Source organism: Volvox carteri, assembly GCF_000143455.1.
Source record: "Volvox carteri f. nagariensis unplaced genomic scaffold VOLCAscaffold_61, whole genome shotgun sequence".
NCBI lineage: Eukaryota > Viridiplantae > Chlorophyta > Chlorophyceae > Chlamydomonadales > Volvocaceae > Volvox > Volvox carteri.
The window spans coordinates 69,605-88,491 of record NW_003307604.1 but is presented as its reverse complement, the minus strand read 5'-3'; the positions used below and the strand labels follow the sequence as shown (position 1 = coordinate 88,491).

The 18,887-nt window shown below is 54.2% G+C and overlaps 3 protein-coding genes across 3 annotated transcripts in view; 2 read left to right on the top strand and 1 right to left on the bottom strand.

Annotated features, from left to right (window-relative positions):
• Window positions 1–2,272: 2,272 nt before the first annotated feature.
• VOLCADRAFT_97446 (uncharacterized protein) lies at window positions 2,273–3,755 on the bottom strand (the record flags this gene model as incomplete). The annotated part of the gene is made up of 4 exons (XM_002956409.1): window positions 2,273–2,487; window positions 2,854–2,952; window positions 3,487–3,668; window positions 3,736–3,755. 4 exons carry the CDS (start codon window positions 3,753–3,755, stop codon window positions 2,273–2,275), a joined length of 516 nt encoding a protein of 171 aa, XP_002956455.1.
• Window positions 3,756–12,048: 8,293 nt separating this feature from the next.
• On the top strand, window positions 12,049–12,495 carry VOLCADRAFT_97445 (uncharacterized protein; the record flags this gene model as incomplete). The annotated part of the gene is made up of 1 exon (XM_002956456.1): window positions 12,049–12,495. One exon carries the CDS (start codon window positions 12,049–12,051, stop codon window positions 12,493–12,495), a length of 447 nt encoding a protein of 148 aa, XP_002956502.1.
• Window positions 12,496–14,302: 1,807 nt separating this feature from the next.
• VOLCADRAFT_107235 (uncharacterized protein) overlaps window positions 14,303–18,887 on the top strand; it is a gene marked incomplete at its 5' end in the record, with an annotated part of 6,337 nt that continues 1,752 nt past the window's right edge. The window contains 4 exons of the mRNA XM_002956455.1: window positions 14,303–14,886; window positions 15,788–15,875; window positions 16,199–16,370; window positions 18,422–18,684. Coding sequence (XP_002956501.1) covers window positions 14,303–14,886; window positions 15,788–15,875; window positions 16,199–16,370; window positions 18,422–18,684 — 1,107 coding nt within the window. The remainder of the gene's footprint in view (window positions 14,887–15,787; window positions 15,876–16,198; window positions 16,371–18,421; window positions 18,685–18,887) is intronic.

Sequence of the window (18,887 nt, the reverse complement as noted above, 5' to 3'; positions counted from 1 at the left end):
CGGTTGGGTTAATGGGCCCCAAACGGTCGGTAACCGGCATGTTTATGCCATAGGGAGTATCCCGGTAGCTCGGGAAGCATCGTTCGCCAATATTAATTAAAGGCCTCTAACGCTGCAGGAAAATTTTAGTAGAAGATTTAGAACTATGTATGTATTTAGTTTTAGCGTTTGTTCCCGCTTTGAGGGCGTGAAATGCCGTGTCATTGTCCCTAATAAGTCATTGTCCCGGCATTTCGGCCGATGTCCCCAAGCAACTGCTTTGCGTCCATGTCACTAGATTGGCGCAATAGGTTGACAAGGTCGTCCATATGGCACCTTTCCTTGGACAAGGCATCCTCCAATTGGCACGCGGTAAATTGACTTAGATTGTTTGCCCTGGCAAACTTAAGTACTCCAAACTCATCCACTGGACGATGCTGGCTGTATTTCTTGCGTGGGCGATCTTGTCGCCGACGGGCGATGTTGTCCAGGGCGTTCCGGTCAAACTCGTAGGCGCCGACCTCATTACCGTTGTCCATGGACATTGTGTTGGAAGGATACGTTAAGGTTCAGATAAAATGAAGAAATGAAGAAGCGCTCCTTCATAGTATGGAGATGGTAGAATCTTCAAGCAACTTTTGAACGACCAGGGAGAATTGCTGATAGGCGAATTTGTATGAAGCTATAGAATTCCTTTATTCTTTTAAGGTAAATGAATGCTTATGTATTCGTCCGTTAGTAGCGTGAAGCTTTGAACACTCTTTGTACGGCAGATTCGGCACAATGTTTTGCCTCATTGCGATGTTGCCTGAAATTTTGAACAGAAGGGATCACTGCTCATGCTGGTGCAGCAAGACATGTAAGGAGATGGCCTCGTCACAATCCAGCAGTCATATATCGACAATCTCAAGCTATGACAACTTGTTACATGTGTCTGTAATAAAAAAGGGACTTTGCGATGGTGTGGGGAGCTCTTTGAGTGGTGGGACTGTGGAAATCCAGTTTGTTTCGCCCGTAACAAGTTTGTTACGGGCGAAACAACGTCCCTCTGAAACGTTTGGATATGCCTATGCAACACATTTCCTCAATTTCATGAAGTGCAAGTATTCTAATCCAACATCACCCCAATCTCAGTGTAAACTAGTCTCCAAATGTGCCTGCACAAGACTGTCACCCCTGTCACCCGGCATTCACATTGCCTTAACCTCCTCAAGCTTGTCGGGTTGTGACACGTGGGCATGAACCTTGTGACAATGGGCATTGTCACAAAGAAACTGGTTGCAATCAGAAATGCATTTTTGCTCATGCCAGGTTACCGACATCGGTTACCGATTACTGGGGACGGTTAACGGATAACGGTTCGCCCGGTAATCCTACCGACCGGTTACCCATCTCGTTAACTGGACCCGTTAGGTCGGAACCGGGCCGGAACCGGCCTGGAGTATGCCATTGGGCTGGTCGGTTGACCTTCTGCGAGAAGCTGATTAAGGTCCTAGGTTTGATTACTGGGGACCACCAGGAAAATTTCGGGAGAGCAAGAGTGTGGCTAGTGTTCGAGATGTGAAGCTGAGGTCACGGTTGATGGACCTAAATTCGCACGCTGGATTGTGGTGATTGCTGAAACCTCTGTCTCTATGGGTGTACCGGTGACTGGATAAGGATCCTCATCCGGTCCTTTGGATACCTCCAGAGGGATCCAGAAGGCAGGATCCAGCGCCTTGGACTTACAGTTCGTATGGCGTATAGTGTGGTAATGATGGATGGTGCTGTATGGTGATAAATCGTAGTTTTGACAATGTGATGTGGCCCAGAAGCCTTTGGAGGCTTCAGAGTGGTATCCCACTCTGTAACATTATATGAATTAGATGAATATCAGGAGTGTTTTATAACTAGAATGTTACAGGTAATCCTGCCAATTTCTACAGCATCAATGTTACTTGCCTGACGTATTCTTGGCATATGGTCAAAAAATATGCATGTACCTACTGCAGGTTCGAATATGTTGCCGTACCTAAAACCCATGCGCAGAAATGCTGTCCGCATGAGTTTTACCAGTAACTCCGGAGTATAATATTTAAAAGTGCGCTTGATAGACTCAATACCATCATCGCTTAAACGGGCTTTTCATTCCTTGTATATGTCAGGGGTGCACGTGTATATTGCCTCCCTGAGACCGCGCCATCATGCCTTCAGTGTGCTGCTAGGTATTTGTCTAAAGGATGTGCGTCCTGGATACGTAATTCCCTCTTATCCCCAGCACCCACTTCACCGCCCAACTGCAGACTACATGAATTCATGCCATTGTCGCATCTAAACCCGCCCGCCCCCATGACCTCCGGCCACACCGTAGGTTGGCGAGGGCGCTCCAGGACGCCGGCAGTATACCCGTGAAGGAATTGTACGACAGGGACAGGGAAGTTAGACTGTACAGCGCCGATAAGTCCGGAGGCAGCGTCCCCCCCAGCCCGGCACCATCGAGCCGCAGCAGCTGCAGTGCGTCTAGTTGGCCTGCACATGGGCAAAATGCAGTTTGTGGAACATGAAGGCGTGGTTGAGGGCGTGTGGGCGCGGAAAAGGAAAGACACATAAAGCCAAGCGCGTGGCAAGCAGGTGCATGCCCTGAGTCAGGGCATGTACCTGCAGTCAGGGCCCCTGACCGGTCAGGGTGGTTCCCGGTTGGAGGTTAAAGGGGGTTTAACTGCATCCTTGTTCATGCTTATCCTTTTGTGACTCCTATAAACGTCTTCTCAGAGGGACAGGGATAATTTGCGTCCGATACCAGCATTCTTGCAATTGCATGCAATGCTATAAGTAAAATGTTCGGCATTTTGCGCTCCTTCAACACCGCAGTATAGCATCATACAGCAAACTTACTGATGGTGGCTGGCAGTGCTCCCACAGGCAGTGTGATGTTGCCCAATAGGTCAATTGCCGTCACACGCTGGCCAGAACAGGTCACGCATGCCCAGCCGTCTGTGGAGGATACATACGCCAAGCAGGGCCATTAGTAGGCTGACAAGCATCACAACAATGTGCACAAACTGCCCAAGCCAGCTTGTGAGGCATCGATGCACACAGCTAGGCAAACCATGGAAAAGTACAGCTTCATTCTACTGTGTGCTATGCCATTTACTGGCTTTGCTCCAAAACATACGACGACCTCCAGCACAACTGAGAGAGGACATCAGCCCCATCCATGGCTCCGGTGGAGTTTTACACCAGTTTTCGGAGCTAAGGCGCCATCACCCCAGGCCAGAGCTCCAAGCCGGAGCATGCATCCATGTCTGCACTCGCATCCCCATCCAAGCCACCTCCATGAGGATTAACCCGCGCTGCATGCTATGCTCTCCTCAAGTGTCACCACAACACATCCAAATCCCATTCCATTGCCAGCCACCAGCTACCACCTGCTACCTAACCCGACGTGCGCATCGCCACATTTCACCGTCGCCATGTCTGGAGCCGTGGCTCGGTGCTTCCCACATTCCTACATCCGCCATAACCCACCGCTGCATGGCGCCACACCCGACCAGCTGCTCAAATAGGAGGGTGGTGAGGGACCTGCCAGAGTCAGCAATACCGCCGCGTCATCAGCCTCCGTGCGGGATGCCCAGGCAAGCTGCAGATGCCTACTAGCGACCCCCGCTAGCAGCAATAGCAGCATTATCAGGACCTGTGACTCCAGGTGCCTGGTCGGCAAGCAGGGTGTACCAAATGCGGAAATGACGAGGAACGGTCTGTGACAAGGTTCTTCACCCCGATTCGGGCCCGAACATTTTTGAGATCTTTCCATTTTGCCCGAAAGGAAAATTAGTCCGCCCCAGAGCATCCCGAACGGATTTTGGGTCTTTTGAAGCATTTCTTGGGGGCCCCACTGAAGCCTCCCGAAGGCATTTTCGGAGAAAACTGAACGATATTTAAGCGTAAATTTGTATATTTTCGGGGGCGGAAAGGGCTGCAGTATAAGGCCCGCTTGGTCACCAGTCCAGGGATCTAGCTGAAACTTGACCAGGTTTGCGGAAACTTTTCGTACTTGGGAACCCTTTTGCGGAAACGCTGCGGAAACTGCGGAAACTTGCGAAAACTATAACGTATCTATATAAAGCTATTTTTAGCTCTTTGCAGTGTTGCGATAATATGGACAATCTCAATCGCGCTCTTGGCAATGCGGTTCAGTCTCGTGGGATCTGCAAGCATTCCGCCTCTCTTTGACCCCCAATCCCCCAGGCCAGAGCATACTTATCATAGGCCTCCCCCATAGTGCTTGATTTTGACGGATTGGATTGGTACGCTCGGATCGGGTCCTTCCGATGTTGTTTGCAGGTAGCAGAGCAGTTCTTGCTCTTGTCATAATGTTTTCTATCAACATGTTTCCAAACGTCGGTAGCAGGCCTTCCACCTTCTTTGAGCTGGAACACAGTCGAACTCTAGAATGTCGTTAGCCCCGAGGTCGGGCGCAGTGATTGTAGACTTTTACACTAAAGTATTGTCACTTGTGAAGTAAACGCACAGGCGTGGAATATGTTTTTGACTTTCCGCAGTACTGCAAGCGATTTCTTTTTCCGCATTTCCTTCATTTTAGGCCCTCTGCGGAAAGTGGGAAGAAGCCTATTTCCGCAGGTCTCTCCGCACGTTTCGGTATCGGCTAGATCCCTGCACCAGTCAAACCCTAAGTACAAATGGGCATTGCGGCTGTACCACACACATTTTTATACATCTAAGGATGTCCATATGCCACATTTTCATACATCTAAGCACATCCATATGCCACATTTTCATACATCTAAGCATACCCATAAATAAACACGCTTCTACTCCTGCTGCTAACGGCAAAGCTGCTGAACATAATTCAGTGAACACTGGCTGTAAGTTTCGAAAAGGTCGATGCAAACTTCAAACGTTTTGCCGACCGACAGTCTTGCATCGTTACTATGAAAGTAGCAAGTAAACTAACCAGCAATCGTTGTTATACACTGCACGTAAGGAGTTTCGTGAAGTTGCTAGTGCACTTTTGCCACTCGGCAAGCCCTAACCGCCTATTTGCCATCGATGTCAACGAACTTGACGGTTTGCAGAAAGAGTTTTCAGTTATGAAGTCTAAGATGGCCTGGGAGCGGGCCTGGGCTGGAATGCGTCAATGGGTCCACTTGTTTCCACGCTTAGGGTTTTGGGTAATTCCTTTTTCCTGAACGATTCCCAGGCGCCATGTTCCAAAATAAAGTTAAATACCTGTTAAGTCAGCCATCCTAGGATATTAAGATAGAATCTAGTTAAACTTTACCCCGAAAACCGCTTCAGACAGTTTCAGGGTGCCCGAAACAAGTTGGGTGTCGGCTTCCTTGAAGCCAGAAAAAGGGCGGGCCCCCCCTCCATCCGTACAGGCCGGTAGCCAACGCGGCACGTGTGACAATTGATGGGTAGTGTCAACGCGGTGGGAGATGTGCTTTGTTGCAGCAGTGCTGATGGTGTGGGAGCTAAGCTTGCACCGGCGGAATCCATCCCGGGTGCATGCCGTATGGACAGTGCGGCAGACCGCAAGTCGGAATGCCCGTGCGGGCAAATGGTAACACAAGCTGGGTGAAGTTCGGTGCTGTCTGTGATGTTTATCCCCGAAGCGCCAGCGGCCTCAGCAATCCGCCCCACAGCCGCAAGCTTCATCGCGGCACACCGTAGGCCCCGAGCATTGGCTAAAGTAAATGTACAAACGAGCAGCTTGCGTATTTCATAGAGAAATGAAATGTAAGCAAATTTGTCGGCCTGCTGGTGGCAAGTCGGAATGCCTGGCGGGCAAATGGTAACACAAGCTGGGTGTTCAAGTTATCATACGCTGTCATCTCAGAATTTTATTATGAGATACATGGCACCTTTTGAGATGAAATTTAGCCCGAGAGGCGTTGATGTGACTATGAGCTCGGTCAATGGAGGCAGCCAAAGTTGTTTGTGCTCATACGATCTTTGTTGGCTACATACGAGATACCTTGCAATAGAGAATGCTATATAGTACCGATAACGCGTTTCAGCCGGATCAAATATTATGTTTGGTCCGTTACACACTCAAGGCCTGGGAGTTCGAGTTATCATACGCCGTCATCTAAGAATTCAAATATGTGATACGCGGTACCTTTTGAGATTAAATTTAGCCCGAGAGGCGTTGATGTGACTTTGGCCTCGGTCAATTGATCAATTGCCTCATGAGGCAGCCAAAGTTATTTGTGCTCATTTGTGCTCATACGATTTTTGTTGGCTACAGGCGAGATAAGTTGCGATAGAGAATGCTATATAGTACCAATAACGCGTTTCAGCCGGCCGAGATATTATGTTTGGTCCGTTACACACACACGGCCACACGGCCAGACACACACAGACATGGGCAACCTTACAGGTCGGGGGCCCCCTGGGCGCTTCACGCTGGGGCCCCGCCCCAAAACTCAGGCTGACAGGAAAACATTTTGGGAGACCCCCGATAGGTTACTCAGAGGCTTTCGGACACGACCGAAATTTTTGGGTACCCTGGTGAAGAACCCTGGTCTGTGGCCGGTCTGCTGGGGAGATTTCCTGGCGGTGGATTTCAGAACCGCGGAATATGTAAGAAGGGTTCAGCTCTCCTGGCATTTCCCTGAGTACTCTTTGCCTGGTGTTAGATTGGTGCGAAATCCTAGAAGGTGGGAATTCCCCGGATTGAATCCGGTTGTGAATATATCGCTCATCATCGCTCGGCTGGGACCATACACGTCTGACTGTCTTGCCAGAGGAGTACCCATCAGATGGGAAGCAACCAGGAGTGCAAATGGCGAAGTATAAGCACTGGATGGGGCTGCCCTTTTCGGTCTTTGCAGTGCCTGCATTTTTCTCATGCTCTCATGCATGTGCAGCAAGTGCAACCAACCTCGGACAATGAGGCTGAAGTTGAAGTTTTGATTTAGGAGGGTGGCGACAGGGAGGGGGAATGGGGCTCACTCAGGGAGTTGAGATGGAGGGGAGGGTTGGGGTTCCAGGTGTTGTATCCTGTATGCTTACTGTTAAGCTCTAGGCTCTGTTGCCTAACTGTCAGATGCCGGTCTGCCTAGTTTTAACACTGTTGTTACTAACCAATACCTGTTTGATTCTACAACAATTATTTATTCAATCCACTTGTCTCAACCGGTATCTTTCAATAACACCATTTCATGGTTTGTGTCATCCCCAGGCTCCCAAGCTCCCAGGCCCCAAGGCTCCCAGGCCCCCAGGCTCCCAGGCCCCCAAGCTCCCAAGCTCCCAAGCTCCCAAGCTCCCAGGCTCCCAGGCCCCCAGGCTGCCAAGCTCCCAGGGCCCCAGGCTCCCAGGCCCTCAGGCTCCCAGGCCCCCAGGCCCCCAAGCTCCCAGGTCCCCAGGCTCCCAGGCTTCCAGGCTCCCAGCTCCCAGGTCCACAGGCTCCCAGACTCCCAGGCCCCCAAGCTCCTAGGTCCCAAGGCTCCCAGGCTTCCAGGCTCCCAGGCTCCCAGGCCCCCAGGCTCCCAGGCTCCCAGGCTCCCAGGCCCCCAGGCTCCCAGGCTCCCAAGCTCCCAGGCTCCCAGGCTTCCAGGCTCCCAGACTCCCAGGCCCCCAGGCTCCCAAGCTCCCAAACTCCCAGGCTCCGAGGCTCCCAAGCTCCCAGGCCCCCAGGCTCCCAGGCCCCCAGGCTCCCAGGCCCCCAGGCTCCCAGGCCCCCAAGCTCCCAAGCTCCCAAGCTCCCAGGCTCCCAGGCCCCCAGGCCCCCAAGCTCCCAGGTCCCCAGGCTCCCAGGCTTCCAGGCTCCCAGGCTCCCAAGCTCCCAAGCTCCCAAGCTCCCAAGCTCCCTGGCCCCCAGGCTCTTAGCTCCCAGGTCCACAGGCTCCCAGACTCCCAGGCCCCCAAGCTCCTAGGTCCCAAGGCTCCCAGGCTTCCAGGCTCCCAGGCTCCCAGGCCCCCAGGCTCCCAGGCTCCCAGGCTCCCAGGCCCCCAGGCTCCCAGGCTCCCAAGCTCCCAGGCTCCCAGGCTTCCAGGCTCCCAGACTCCCAGGCCCCCAGGCTCCCAAGCTCCCAAACTCCCAGGCTCCGAGGCTCCCAAGCTCCCAGGCCCCCAGGCTCCCAGGCCCCCAGGCTCCCAGGCCCCCAGGCTCCCAGGCCCCCAAGCTCCCAAGCTCCCAAGCTCCCAGGCTCCCAGGCCCCCAGGCCCCCAAGCTCCCAGGTCCCCCAGGCTCCCAGGCCCCCAGGCTCCCAGGCCCCCAGGCTCCCAGACCTCAGGCCCCCAGGCTCCCAGGCCCCCAGGCCCCCAAGCTCCCAGGCCCCCAGGCACCCAGGCCCCCAGGCCCCCAGGCTCCCAGGTACCAGCCTCATGCCCCCAAGCTCCGAGGCCGCCAGGCTCCTAGGCCCACAGGCTCCCAGGCCCCCAGGCTCCCAGGCTCCCAAGCTCCCAAGCTCCCAGGCTCCCAGGCCCCGAGGCTCCAAGGCCCCCAGGCTCCCAGGCCCTCAGGCTCCCAGGCCCCCAGGCCCCCAGGTGTTAGCGCGTAGTGTAAGCAAGAACCGAAAGTCACAGGACGGATTCGCTCCGCCAAGGTCTGGGCTCTTGTCTAAAGAAAGAGTAATTAAACTCTGTCTCTTTGTTAATATATAAATATATTAATCATCCATCCCAGGCTCCCACCCGAGTATATATAATACTCGTTGCTTAGGAGGCCGCAACGACTTCTGTCGTAGAGTGTCCCTTCGGACCACCTGACAGCTGGTTAGACCGAGGTGTCTGTTCGATTAGGGTAGGGACCCTGATAGAGTGCCAATCCTTAATTAGGAAACACCTATCTATCTTAAAGTATTCATAGACTGTTCATAGATCAGTCTTAATCAAATCACGCCTTCATCGCTTTGCGATTTGGCTCTGTAACACTATAAGGCGCTACAACATCTGCCCCCCTTTCTAGACGCCTGCGTCCACACGGCGCACAGTCCAATAGGCATCAATAAGAGATCTGTCGGGGAAAGCAGGTTCTTCAATCCAACTGTTAATCTCATGTCCATGACCAACCCATTTCACGAGATACCGTGTCAGGGTTCGGTTTCGGAGCTTTCATTGATCATGATCTAGGATGCGTTCAGGTGTCCATACAGAGGTAGGACCTTCAGATTCAATTCCGACTGTAGGTCGAGGAGGTTGTACAGTGCCATCAGATCGATAAGGCCGTAACAACGATACATGGAACACGTTATGGAAACGATACTCCTCTGGAAGGGTCAATCTAGCAGCAGCAGGATTGATCATCTTTTCAATCGGGAAAGGTCCAATCCATCTAGGCATCAGCTTCTTTGGACTTCACAGAAAGGTTGAACCTTTCTGGAGGGTCAAATTCTTCGTACTGAGTAAGACTTGTTGTCCTTCAGTAAACGACACATCACGTCGACCTTTATTCTCTTGCTTAGTCATTCGATCTTGCGCAGCCATCAAAGCAGATTTAGCAGCAGCAAGTCTCTTGGCATATGTATCGACATAACCCTTAGCAACGGGAACTGCATCACCGAGTTCGAATTGTACAGGGGTCTTAGGATGATAGCCATAGTTCAGGAAGAATGGACTAACTCCTGTCGAACGATTCTTCGAATTATTAATCGCAAATTCAGCGGGTCCAAGGTATGTCTCCCACCGTGAAGGTTCTTGATCACAGTAGTTTCTCAACATGTCTCCAAGGACGCGATTAATTCGTTCTGTCTGACCATCAGTCTGAGGATGGAAAGCAGTACTCATCGCCTGCTTCACCTCTAGCCTCTTCATGAGAGAGGTCCAGAAGGCACCAGTAAACTTGGTGTCATGATCTGAGATGATGGTGTCTGGTAAACCGTGAAGCCGTACCACAGTGTCAAAGAATAAATCTGCAGTTTCTTCTGCGTCTATTTCTTTCTTGCATGGTCGTACATGCACCATCTTAGTCAGTCGGTCCACAAACACCACAAGGGAGTTGTAACCTTTTCTAGTCGAGGGCAATCCGAGTACAAAGTCCATTGAGACACTGCTCCAAGGTCGTTCAGGAATCGGCAGAGGTCGAGATAGACCCAGCGGTTTGCCTGATGAAGCTTTATTCCGTTGACAAAGATCGCAACATGCGACAAAGTCTGCAACGTCAGCTTTCAACGTAGGCCACCAGAAATTCTGTTCAACCAAATCAATGGTTCGATCTCGTCCAGGGTGTCCGGATAAGATATTCGTGTGGCTTCGTTCAATAATCTCTCGTTTCAAGGCGGGGTCATTGGGCACCACGATGCGGTACTCGCACTCCCCCCTTTCTATCTGAAAGAATCCGAGAGGATTCGTCAGAAAGAAACGAGTATGATCTGGGTTCTGGAAATGAGCGTCTCGTTTTGTAGCATCGGCAATACGGTGGATGAGTGGGTCCAGTGTAAGTCCCTGAGAGCGACGTGTGGTAACCACATTGAATACCACGACAGATGCCAAGGAGGGATGGCGTGACAAAGCGTCGGCGACCACGTTCAATCATCCTGGGCGGTAAATCCACTCAAAATTAAATTGAGCCAGGAACTCAAGCCAACGGGCTTGTCTGCGGCTTACAGTCGACTGAGTCTTAAGAAAGATCAGTGGATGGTGGTCGGTGACAAGATTAAAAGGAATGGAACTCTGTAAATGGCATCGCCATTCTCACAAGGCGTTGATTACCCCAAGTAGCTCCTGTTCACCCGTACTGTAGTTCCGTTCAGCAGGGGAAAATTTCTTACTGGTAAAGGCGACCGGTCGGTCATTTTGCAGGAGTACTGCGCCAGTTCTGTTCAGCGAAGCATCTGAGATCACATCGAAAGGCTTCATAAAATCCGGGTAATTCAACAAAACGGCGTTCGATAGTCGAGCTTTGAGCGTTTCAAAGGCTCGTATGGCTTGTTCAGGCCATTCATCTGGTAATCTTTTCGCACTGAAGAGATGGGTCATGCGACGGTGAACAGGCGGATGTGCGGTGCGGCTACCATCACACCCATAGGGTGCGATGGTGAACAGGCGGATGTGCGGTGCGGCTACCATCGCACCCATAGGGCGCGACGGTGAACAGGCGGATGTGCGGCGCGGATTCCATCGCACCCATAGGGTGCGACGGTGAACAGGCGGATGTGCGGCGCGGCTACCATTGCACCCATAGGGTGCGACGGTGAACAGGCGGATGTGCGGCGCGGCTACCATCGCACCCATAGGGTGCGATGGTGAACAGGCGGATGTGTGGCGCGGATTTCATCGCACCCATAGGGTGCGACGGTGAACAGGCGGATGTGCGGCGCGGCTACCATTGCATCCATAGGGTGCGACGGTGAACAGGCGGATGTGCAGCACGGCTACCATCGCGCCCAGAGGGTGCGACGGTGAACAGGCGGATGTGCGGTGTGGCTACCATCGCGCCCAGAGGGCGCGACGGTGAACAGGCAGATGTGCGGCGTGGCTACCATCGCACCCATAGGGCGCGACGGTGAACAGGCGGATGTGTGGCGCGGCTACCATCGCACCCAGAGGGCGCGACGGTGAACAGGCGGATGTGCGGTGCGGCTACCATCGCGCCCAGAGGGCGTGACGGTGAACAGGCGGATGTGCGGCGCGGCTACCATTGCACCCAGAGGGTGCAGTTCATTGAACTGCTATGCAACACGTACATGTAACGTGATATGATAGATATGGTATGCTTACCACTGTTCACGGGGTTGGTGTTACCATACACAGCCCAGCCTCACAAATCTCCATGCTACACCACATGACCCCACGCCAAGACACTGCCCTGCCAGGCCCCAATTCTATGTCCATCGTAGGCAACATTCCCACTAGCGTTGTACAGGGAGGGCAGAGGAGAGCAAGGGACGGCAGAGAGGGCAGGAGAGGGCAAGGGAGGGCAGAGGAGAGCAGGGGAGGGAAAGGGAGGGCAAGGGTGGGCAGAGTAGGGCAAGGGAGGGAAGGGAATGCAAGGGAGGGCAGAGGAGGGCAAGAGAGGGCAAGAGAGAGCAAGGGACGGCAAGGGAGAGCAAGGAATGGCAGGAGAGAGCAAGGGAGAGCAAGGCACGGCAGAGGATACCCGGATAGGGGAAGGGAGGGCAAGAGATGGCAGTAGAGGACAGGGTAGAGCAGAGGAGAGGAGGGAAGGGCAAGGGAGGGCAGACGGGGAAAGAAGAGAACAAGGGTCGGCAGAGGATAGCAGGAGAGGGCAAGGAAGGGCAGAGGAGGGCAGAGGAGAGCAAGGAACGGCAGAAAGGGCAGGAAAGGGCAAGGGAGGTCAGAGGAGGACATAGGAGAGCAAATGATGGCAGAGGAGGGCAGGAGACGGCAGAGGAGACCAGGAGAGGGAAGGAAATGCAAGGGAGGGCAGAGGAGTGCAGAGGAGAGCAAGGGACGGCAGAGATGGCAGGGGAGGGCAAGGAAGGGCAGAGGATGGCAGAGGAGAGCAAGGGATGGCAGAGGAGAGCAGGAGAGGACAAGAGAGAGCAAGGGATGCCAGGACAGGGCAAGGGAGAGCAAGGGATGGCAAAGAGGGCAGGGGAGGGCAAGTAAGGCCAGCGTAGGGCAAGGGAGGGCAAGGGAGGGCAAGGAAATGCAAGGGAGGGCAGAGGAGAGCAAGGGATGGCAGAGAGGGCAGGGGAGGGCAAGGGAGGGAACAGGAGGGCAGGGGAGGGCAAGAGAGGGCAAGGTATGGCAGAGGAGGGCAGAGGATAGGAAAGGATGGCAGAGGAGGACAGGAGAGGGCAAGGGAGGGTAAGGGTGGGCAGAGTAGGGCAGAGGAGAGCAAGGGAGGGAACAGGAGGGCAGGGGAGGGCAGGAGAGGGCAAGGGAGGGCAGAGGAGGGGAGAGGATAGCAAGGGAGGGCAAGGGAGGGCAAGGGAGGGCAAGGGAGGGCAAGGGAGGGCAAGGGAGGGCAAGGGAGGGCAAGGGAGGGCAAGGGAGGGCAAGGGACGGCAAGGGAATGCAAGGGAGGGCAAGGGAGGGCGAGGGATGGCAAGGGAGGGCAGAGGAAGAAAGAGGAGAGCAAGAGACGGCAGAGGAGGGAAGTGGAGAGCAAGGGGCGGCAGAGGAGGGCATGAGAGGCCAAGGGAGGGCAAGGTATGGCAGAGGAGAACAGAGGAGTCTAAAGGTTCAGCAAAATAAAAAACCAACGCAAGGGATGGCAGAGGAGAGCAAGAGAGGTCAAGGGGGGCAAGGGTTGGCTGAGGAGAGCAGGAAATGGCAAGGGAGGCTACAATGTTGTGGACTCATAGGCCAGCAGTTGCTTGGTTGTGTATGCAGCAGGCATGAAGGTGGGGTTTGCATGCAAAACGTCGGGTTGTATGTGGTGGAGCAGGTCACTGGATATGAAGGGAGGATCTTGAATCTGAACATTGACATCTTTTCTTCTATCTTAAGCTCAGGGCCTACTTTAGGTGCAGCACGTTGTGTTGCAGTCACGAGAGACAGGATGCAGATCATTCAGCCTTGTGGGCCTGCTGGTGGCTGTAAGTAGATATTGGCGTTGAACTGCTTTTCAAAAGCAGTAGTGCTTCGTATGCTAAACTGTGAAGCACAAGGATACCTTACACCATGTAAGTAGTGCCATTCGTTTATGAAATTTCATGCCTAAATTCACTGCAGCAGTAGTGCTTTTGGAACAGCAGCCTGGATTTTCATCCAGTCAATTAGTGCCTTGCTAATAAGCGAGGTAATATGCATGATTGATGATGTTGCTTGAAACGTGTGGTTTGCCAAATAATAGGCAAAAGGCAGGACATTTCGTTACAAACCGTTCAAGAATGTTTGTTCTAAACGAGGTTATCCATCAACTCCGTGAGACAGAGCTAAAATACAGTCTGAAAACATCTGACAAGCCTTAACAACGGCTAACAGCACCAATTCCTGTTCTACTTCTCCAACATGGTTGTTAACAGCCAGATCCACCCGCCGCCAGCCCAAACATCGTCTGACAGCCCCATCACTGTTAGAGAATCTGTTAGGGTAACATTTCCTAACAGGCATGCCTGTTAGCCGCTGTTAGACCCCCTATGAGTTGGTAGGGTCAGGGGTGCAGCTAGGGAGCTAAAATTGTAGCTTAGATGCGGCAGGAGCAAAGCGAGTATAGCCTCTAAGCTAGGTTATGTACGGCAGCCGTATGGCTTGCTGAGAATTCGAATTTACTATTTCAGCTGACAGCTCCATAGTTCCGGCATTCTGCCTACACTATTGGAGCTTATTATTGTTGCTCTCACTTTTTTTTCCAAGACCTTACCGACTACCCTCAAGCCTCATCGACGCTCTACCACAATGAATCGACATCGCCACGGACCGTCACTCTCCAAGGAACAACCAGGAGCTCCGTCACAAAAATCAAAAAATGACGGGTAAGAAGACAAAGGCAACGGGAGATAACCTGGTCAACGCAGGAGCGGCCGAAGCAGCCGGTGAAGGGGGATCGGGCCAGATGCTGCCAGCCAACCAAAACGACCTAGAAGCCGCCAGGGATACTTTGAGCGGGAATATAGACCAGCCGACTCTTCACCAGCTGCTGCTGGGCGTCCTGTCAGCAGCGCAGGCCAACGCCCCAAAAGCGCCAGCCAGAGATCCCCGGACAGCACCGCCTCGGGACTGCTCTCCAGATGTAGTCATCACAAAAGACGTGACCATCCGGCCATCTGCAAGAGAGCAGCTCGCAGCAATAAGGACTGAAGTTCAAGCGAACGACGCCCCGAAGCTGACAGCCCCACACGAGCAGCAGGAGCAGCTCGACGAGGGAACACTAATGCTGCTAGAGACCGCCATCACCACGCTGGATGCGAACGAACCCCAGCTTGCCGTCGCGGGAGAATGCCTCAAGATCGCTCACCGCCGCCTTAAGTGCTACTCCGTTGCTCTGGCCAAGGCGGGCCCAGGAGCCAACGGTATTTTCACGGCCCCCTACGAAATCTGGCACGGCAGGCGGTGCAACTTCACCAAGCCAGAGTTCAAACCAGAGGCCATAGATTAGGGCGACATAGAGAGTGCATTAGCTAAAACGCGCAAGTCGGTGGCGGCAGACAGGGAAAGTCAGGCCGGGTCCCTCTGGCGAGGGAGAGACCGGCAGGGTGGAGTGCGGGATTCGTTTGGTAGTGTGCACCGGAACGACTGCAGCCACTATGACCGCTACGACCGGCGCAGCCACCGTGACCGAAGCCGCTCTCGCAGCCCGGCTAAGCATGGCTGATTAGGATTCTGTTGGGCCTTGTGTTTGCTCGACTCTGGCACTGCACCGATCCTACCCCCCTCCTTTTTTTTCTTAAGCTCGCTCAGTGGCCCCTCCGTGCAGTTCGCGGTCGTTGTTGTTGCAGGGGCCCACAAGTCCGACAAACATTATTGGGTTGGAACGGAGTATGCTTTGGCCCAGTCTTTGACAAGACTTGTTATGCTAAGTTGCACATCCGGTCTCTTCCAGACCTTCCACCACTAGAAGACGTCGGACCAAGTTGTACCCTGGAGGGAGGTTTCTTTTTAACGCGCGCGAGCTCTTGCCCTTGGTGGCGCCCGTGATTGGCCTTGGGGCCTTATTGCCGTGTTGGCTCGGTCCTGTTGACCATGGCGGCTTCCAGGCCCAGGTGGCCGGCTTCAGGCTGGACCTGTCCTTCCTCCGTCCGAGTTCCCTCTTCATGCATGTACCCAACAACGACAGAGAGGCATCGAACAGGTTGATGGCTCTGGTGGCCCCGTCCCCTGCGGTGCAGGTCGCCCCTGAGTAGCCCGTTCGGTTTCTGTCATCCCAGGAGGGGCGGCTTCCCACCGTTTCGTAGCCTCAGTCGCCATGAGCCCCGGCCTCCACTCATCTCCCCCTCTTTTTGTAATGTTACAGAGTGGGAGGCTTCTGGGCCGCTAGTTCTACGATTTATCATCTTATAGCACCATCCACCACTACCACACTATACTTCGCCATACGAACTGTAAGTCCAAGGCGGCGGGTCCAGCGTCATCCAGGAAGAGACGGAGGGTTCGGCAATCACCACCAATCCAGCGTGCAAATCTGGTCCATCAACTGTGACCTCAACTCCTCATCTCAGCAGCTAGCCATAATCTCGCGCTCCCGACTATTTCGGGGGTCTCCCCAGGAATCGAACCCAGGACCTTAAACCGCGAATCGCAGTAGTGTCAACCCAGACCAGACCATTTTTTATCTTTAGTCTTTTGCAATGCTGAGAATTTGGCCGCCACAGTACTGGGCGCACTGCTCGTCGCCACGGGTTTTAGAGCCCCTCACCCCGCGCAGCCCCCCCCTGCCCAACGAGACAACACACAAGCAGAGACCAAGAACACCGCCAAGCGTCCTGCACCCGGCCCTTCAGAGCCCACCCGGCCCCGGACCAAGGTCGCCCGCCAAGCCCAGGAACCACATCCAGACCCAGGAGCCCCTTCAAGGAATGAACAAGCGGTCCCAGAAGGTGAGAACCCAGCACCTTTGCCTGTTGATCCGCCTTGTGGAGCCACACCTCCTAGCACGGGTAGCAAGGATAGGCCTAAGATGCGGGGGCGCTTGATAGCCTGTGCCGCGGTCTGGAAGGCGACAGTGGTGAACCAGCTCGTGCTGAGCTGGGTCCTGCAAGGGTTCCCTCTGATGTGGCACTCAGGACCTCCCCCCCGGCCGTACTGGGGTAAGAATCACCAATCTGCACGGGACCACGGGGATTTTGTGTCTTCTGCCATCGAGGGTTTGCTGGAGTCAGAGACCATCAAACCTTGCCAGTCCCGCCCTTTCATGACCTGTCCCTTGGGCGTCGTAGAGCAGAAAGGCAAGCTCCGCCTCATCTGGGATGGACACGAAGTCAATAAGCACCTGCACATCCCGGAGTTCCGTTATGAGTCGCTTGCGCAGGTCCCAGGCTGGCTAGGCCCCAAGGACTACATGTTCACCCTGGACCTGAAGTCTGGCTACCACCATATGGACGTACACGAAGCAGACTGGCGCTACCTTGGTTTTGAATGGCAAGGCCAGTTCTACATCTTTACACAACTCCCTTTCGGCCTTGCCTCCACCTGTTGGGCATTCACCAAGCTAACACGCGAGATCATGCGGACTTGGAGACGGAAGGGCTGGCAGTGCTCAGGATACATTGATGATCAGATCCACGCCCACCAGGACACCCAGACCCTCATCGCCCGCCGCACCATAATCCTCGACCTCCTTGAGCGCCTGGGGTTCTGCGTGAACCGTGACAAGTCAATGATGGGCGAGCCCCAGCAGCAAGTGAGGTACCTGGGTATGCTGTTAGATACAGCTAAGGGCGTGTACATTGTGCCTGAAGATAAGCGCACTTTCCTGCTCGACTGCATCCGCTCGGCTCTGGGAAAACGGCGCATCAAGGCGAGACAATTGTGTCTCCATAAAAGGGCAGCTTCTGTCCATGTCCTGGGCGTTCGGGCAAGTAGCCCGCCTTTACACCCAGGCTCTGGGGCAGGATATTGAGTCGCGCCACACCTGGGATACCCACATCCGCTTAGCTAACGACGCAACTGCAGAGCTCGAATTCTGGCTGTGCTGTTTCGACCGGTTTAACGGAACCCGTGCCCTCTGGGAGCCCACACAGGTGCACTCGGTCGTTTTCTGCGATGCAGCCGGGAAATCCCCCAAGCAACTCGGGGGTTGGGGTGCCTGGACGCTGATCGACGGGAAGTTGGCCCAAGCCCGCGGTAATTGGGGAGTAAGGGTCAGTTCGATGGGGTCAACACCCCAGGAGCTCCAGGCAGTCCTACACGCACTTCAATCCTTCAACGGTCCTGCAGGCCTACGACACCAGTCGTCCGGGTGATTACTGACAATCTCAATTGCGCCAACGTCCTCAACAAAGGGTCCACAAAAGCCGAGGACTCGTACCGGATTGCCTGCAAAATCTTTTGGTACTGTATTGCCGAGGGTATCACACTGCAGGCGGAGTGGCGGCTGCGAGAAGAAAACACTCTGGCGGACTACCTTTCAAAGCTGCAGGACCGGGACGACTGGATGGTGAACCGTAAGGAATTTCAGAGGCTCAACACCGCCTGGGGTCCTTTTGACATTGATCTTTTCGCGTCACACACCAATCACCAGCTGCCACAATACTATTCCCGATTTTTCACGCCAGATACCGTGGGTGTAGATGCCTTTCGGTTCCACTGGGGGCTGAATTGCTGGGCGAACCCGCCTTTCTGTTTGCTACTTAAGGTCCTGCGGCACGCAGAGCTGTGCAAAGCACGCATCTGTCTGATCGTTCCCCTCTGGCCGACGCGCGACTGGTGGTCCTATCTGACTCAAGACAGGAAGTGGTTTGCGCCTTGCGTCCACGGCCTAAGAGAGCTGGGCAAGGCGTATGATCTTTTCCTGCCAGGGTCTTCGGGAAACGAGGTCCCAAAAGGGTCCGCTAACTGGCTATCGCTCGCACTTCTCATCGATTTCCAAACACCTTCCCCGCACCGGATCGCTGTGCCCCCCGACCCTTATGCCCCCCGGTTTTCACAGGAATAAGGGCACGCGCGCAGACACTGGTTGGCCAGGTGCCCTTGGACGCTAACCCAATGATCGGGGATCTAGCTCTGGCGTTGGCAAGCCAGGCGCACAAGGCGCGAGCTAGCAGCACAGTCGCCCAGTACAAGGAGCCATGGCAGGAGTTCCTAGATTGGGCAGAGCTACTACACATTCGGGCGAGCGACATTTATGACATCAGGCCAGAGATAGTGGCCATGTACCTGATGCACGTCTACCAAACCGCGCAAGCGGATGAAGTAGGTCCGGGTCGCGTCGTGGGAGCAAGCACTGCTATTGCCTGCCATTTCTTTCTCGCGGGCCGCCCCTCACCAACGGAGCACCCAGCATGCAACCTCGTTCGGGACCTGGGCAGTGATTTTTTTTTCATTTAGGGGGGGTCTCAATTTATTCCAACCTAAGTAACAAAGTTGCTAGCGTCGCCGTTATGTATTCCTTAAAG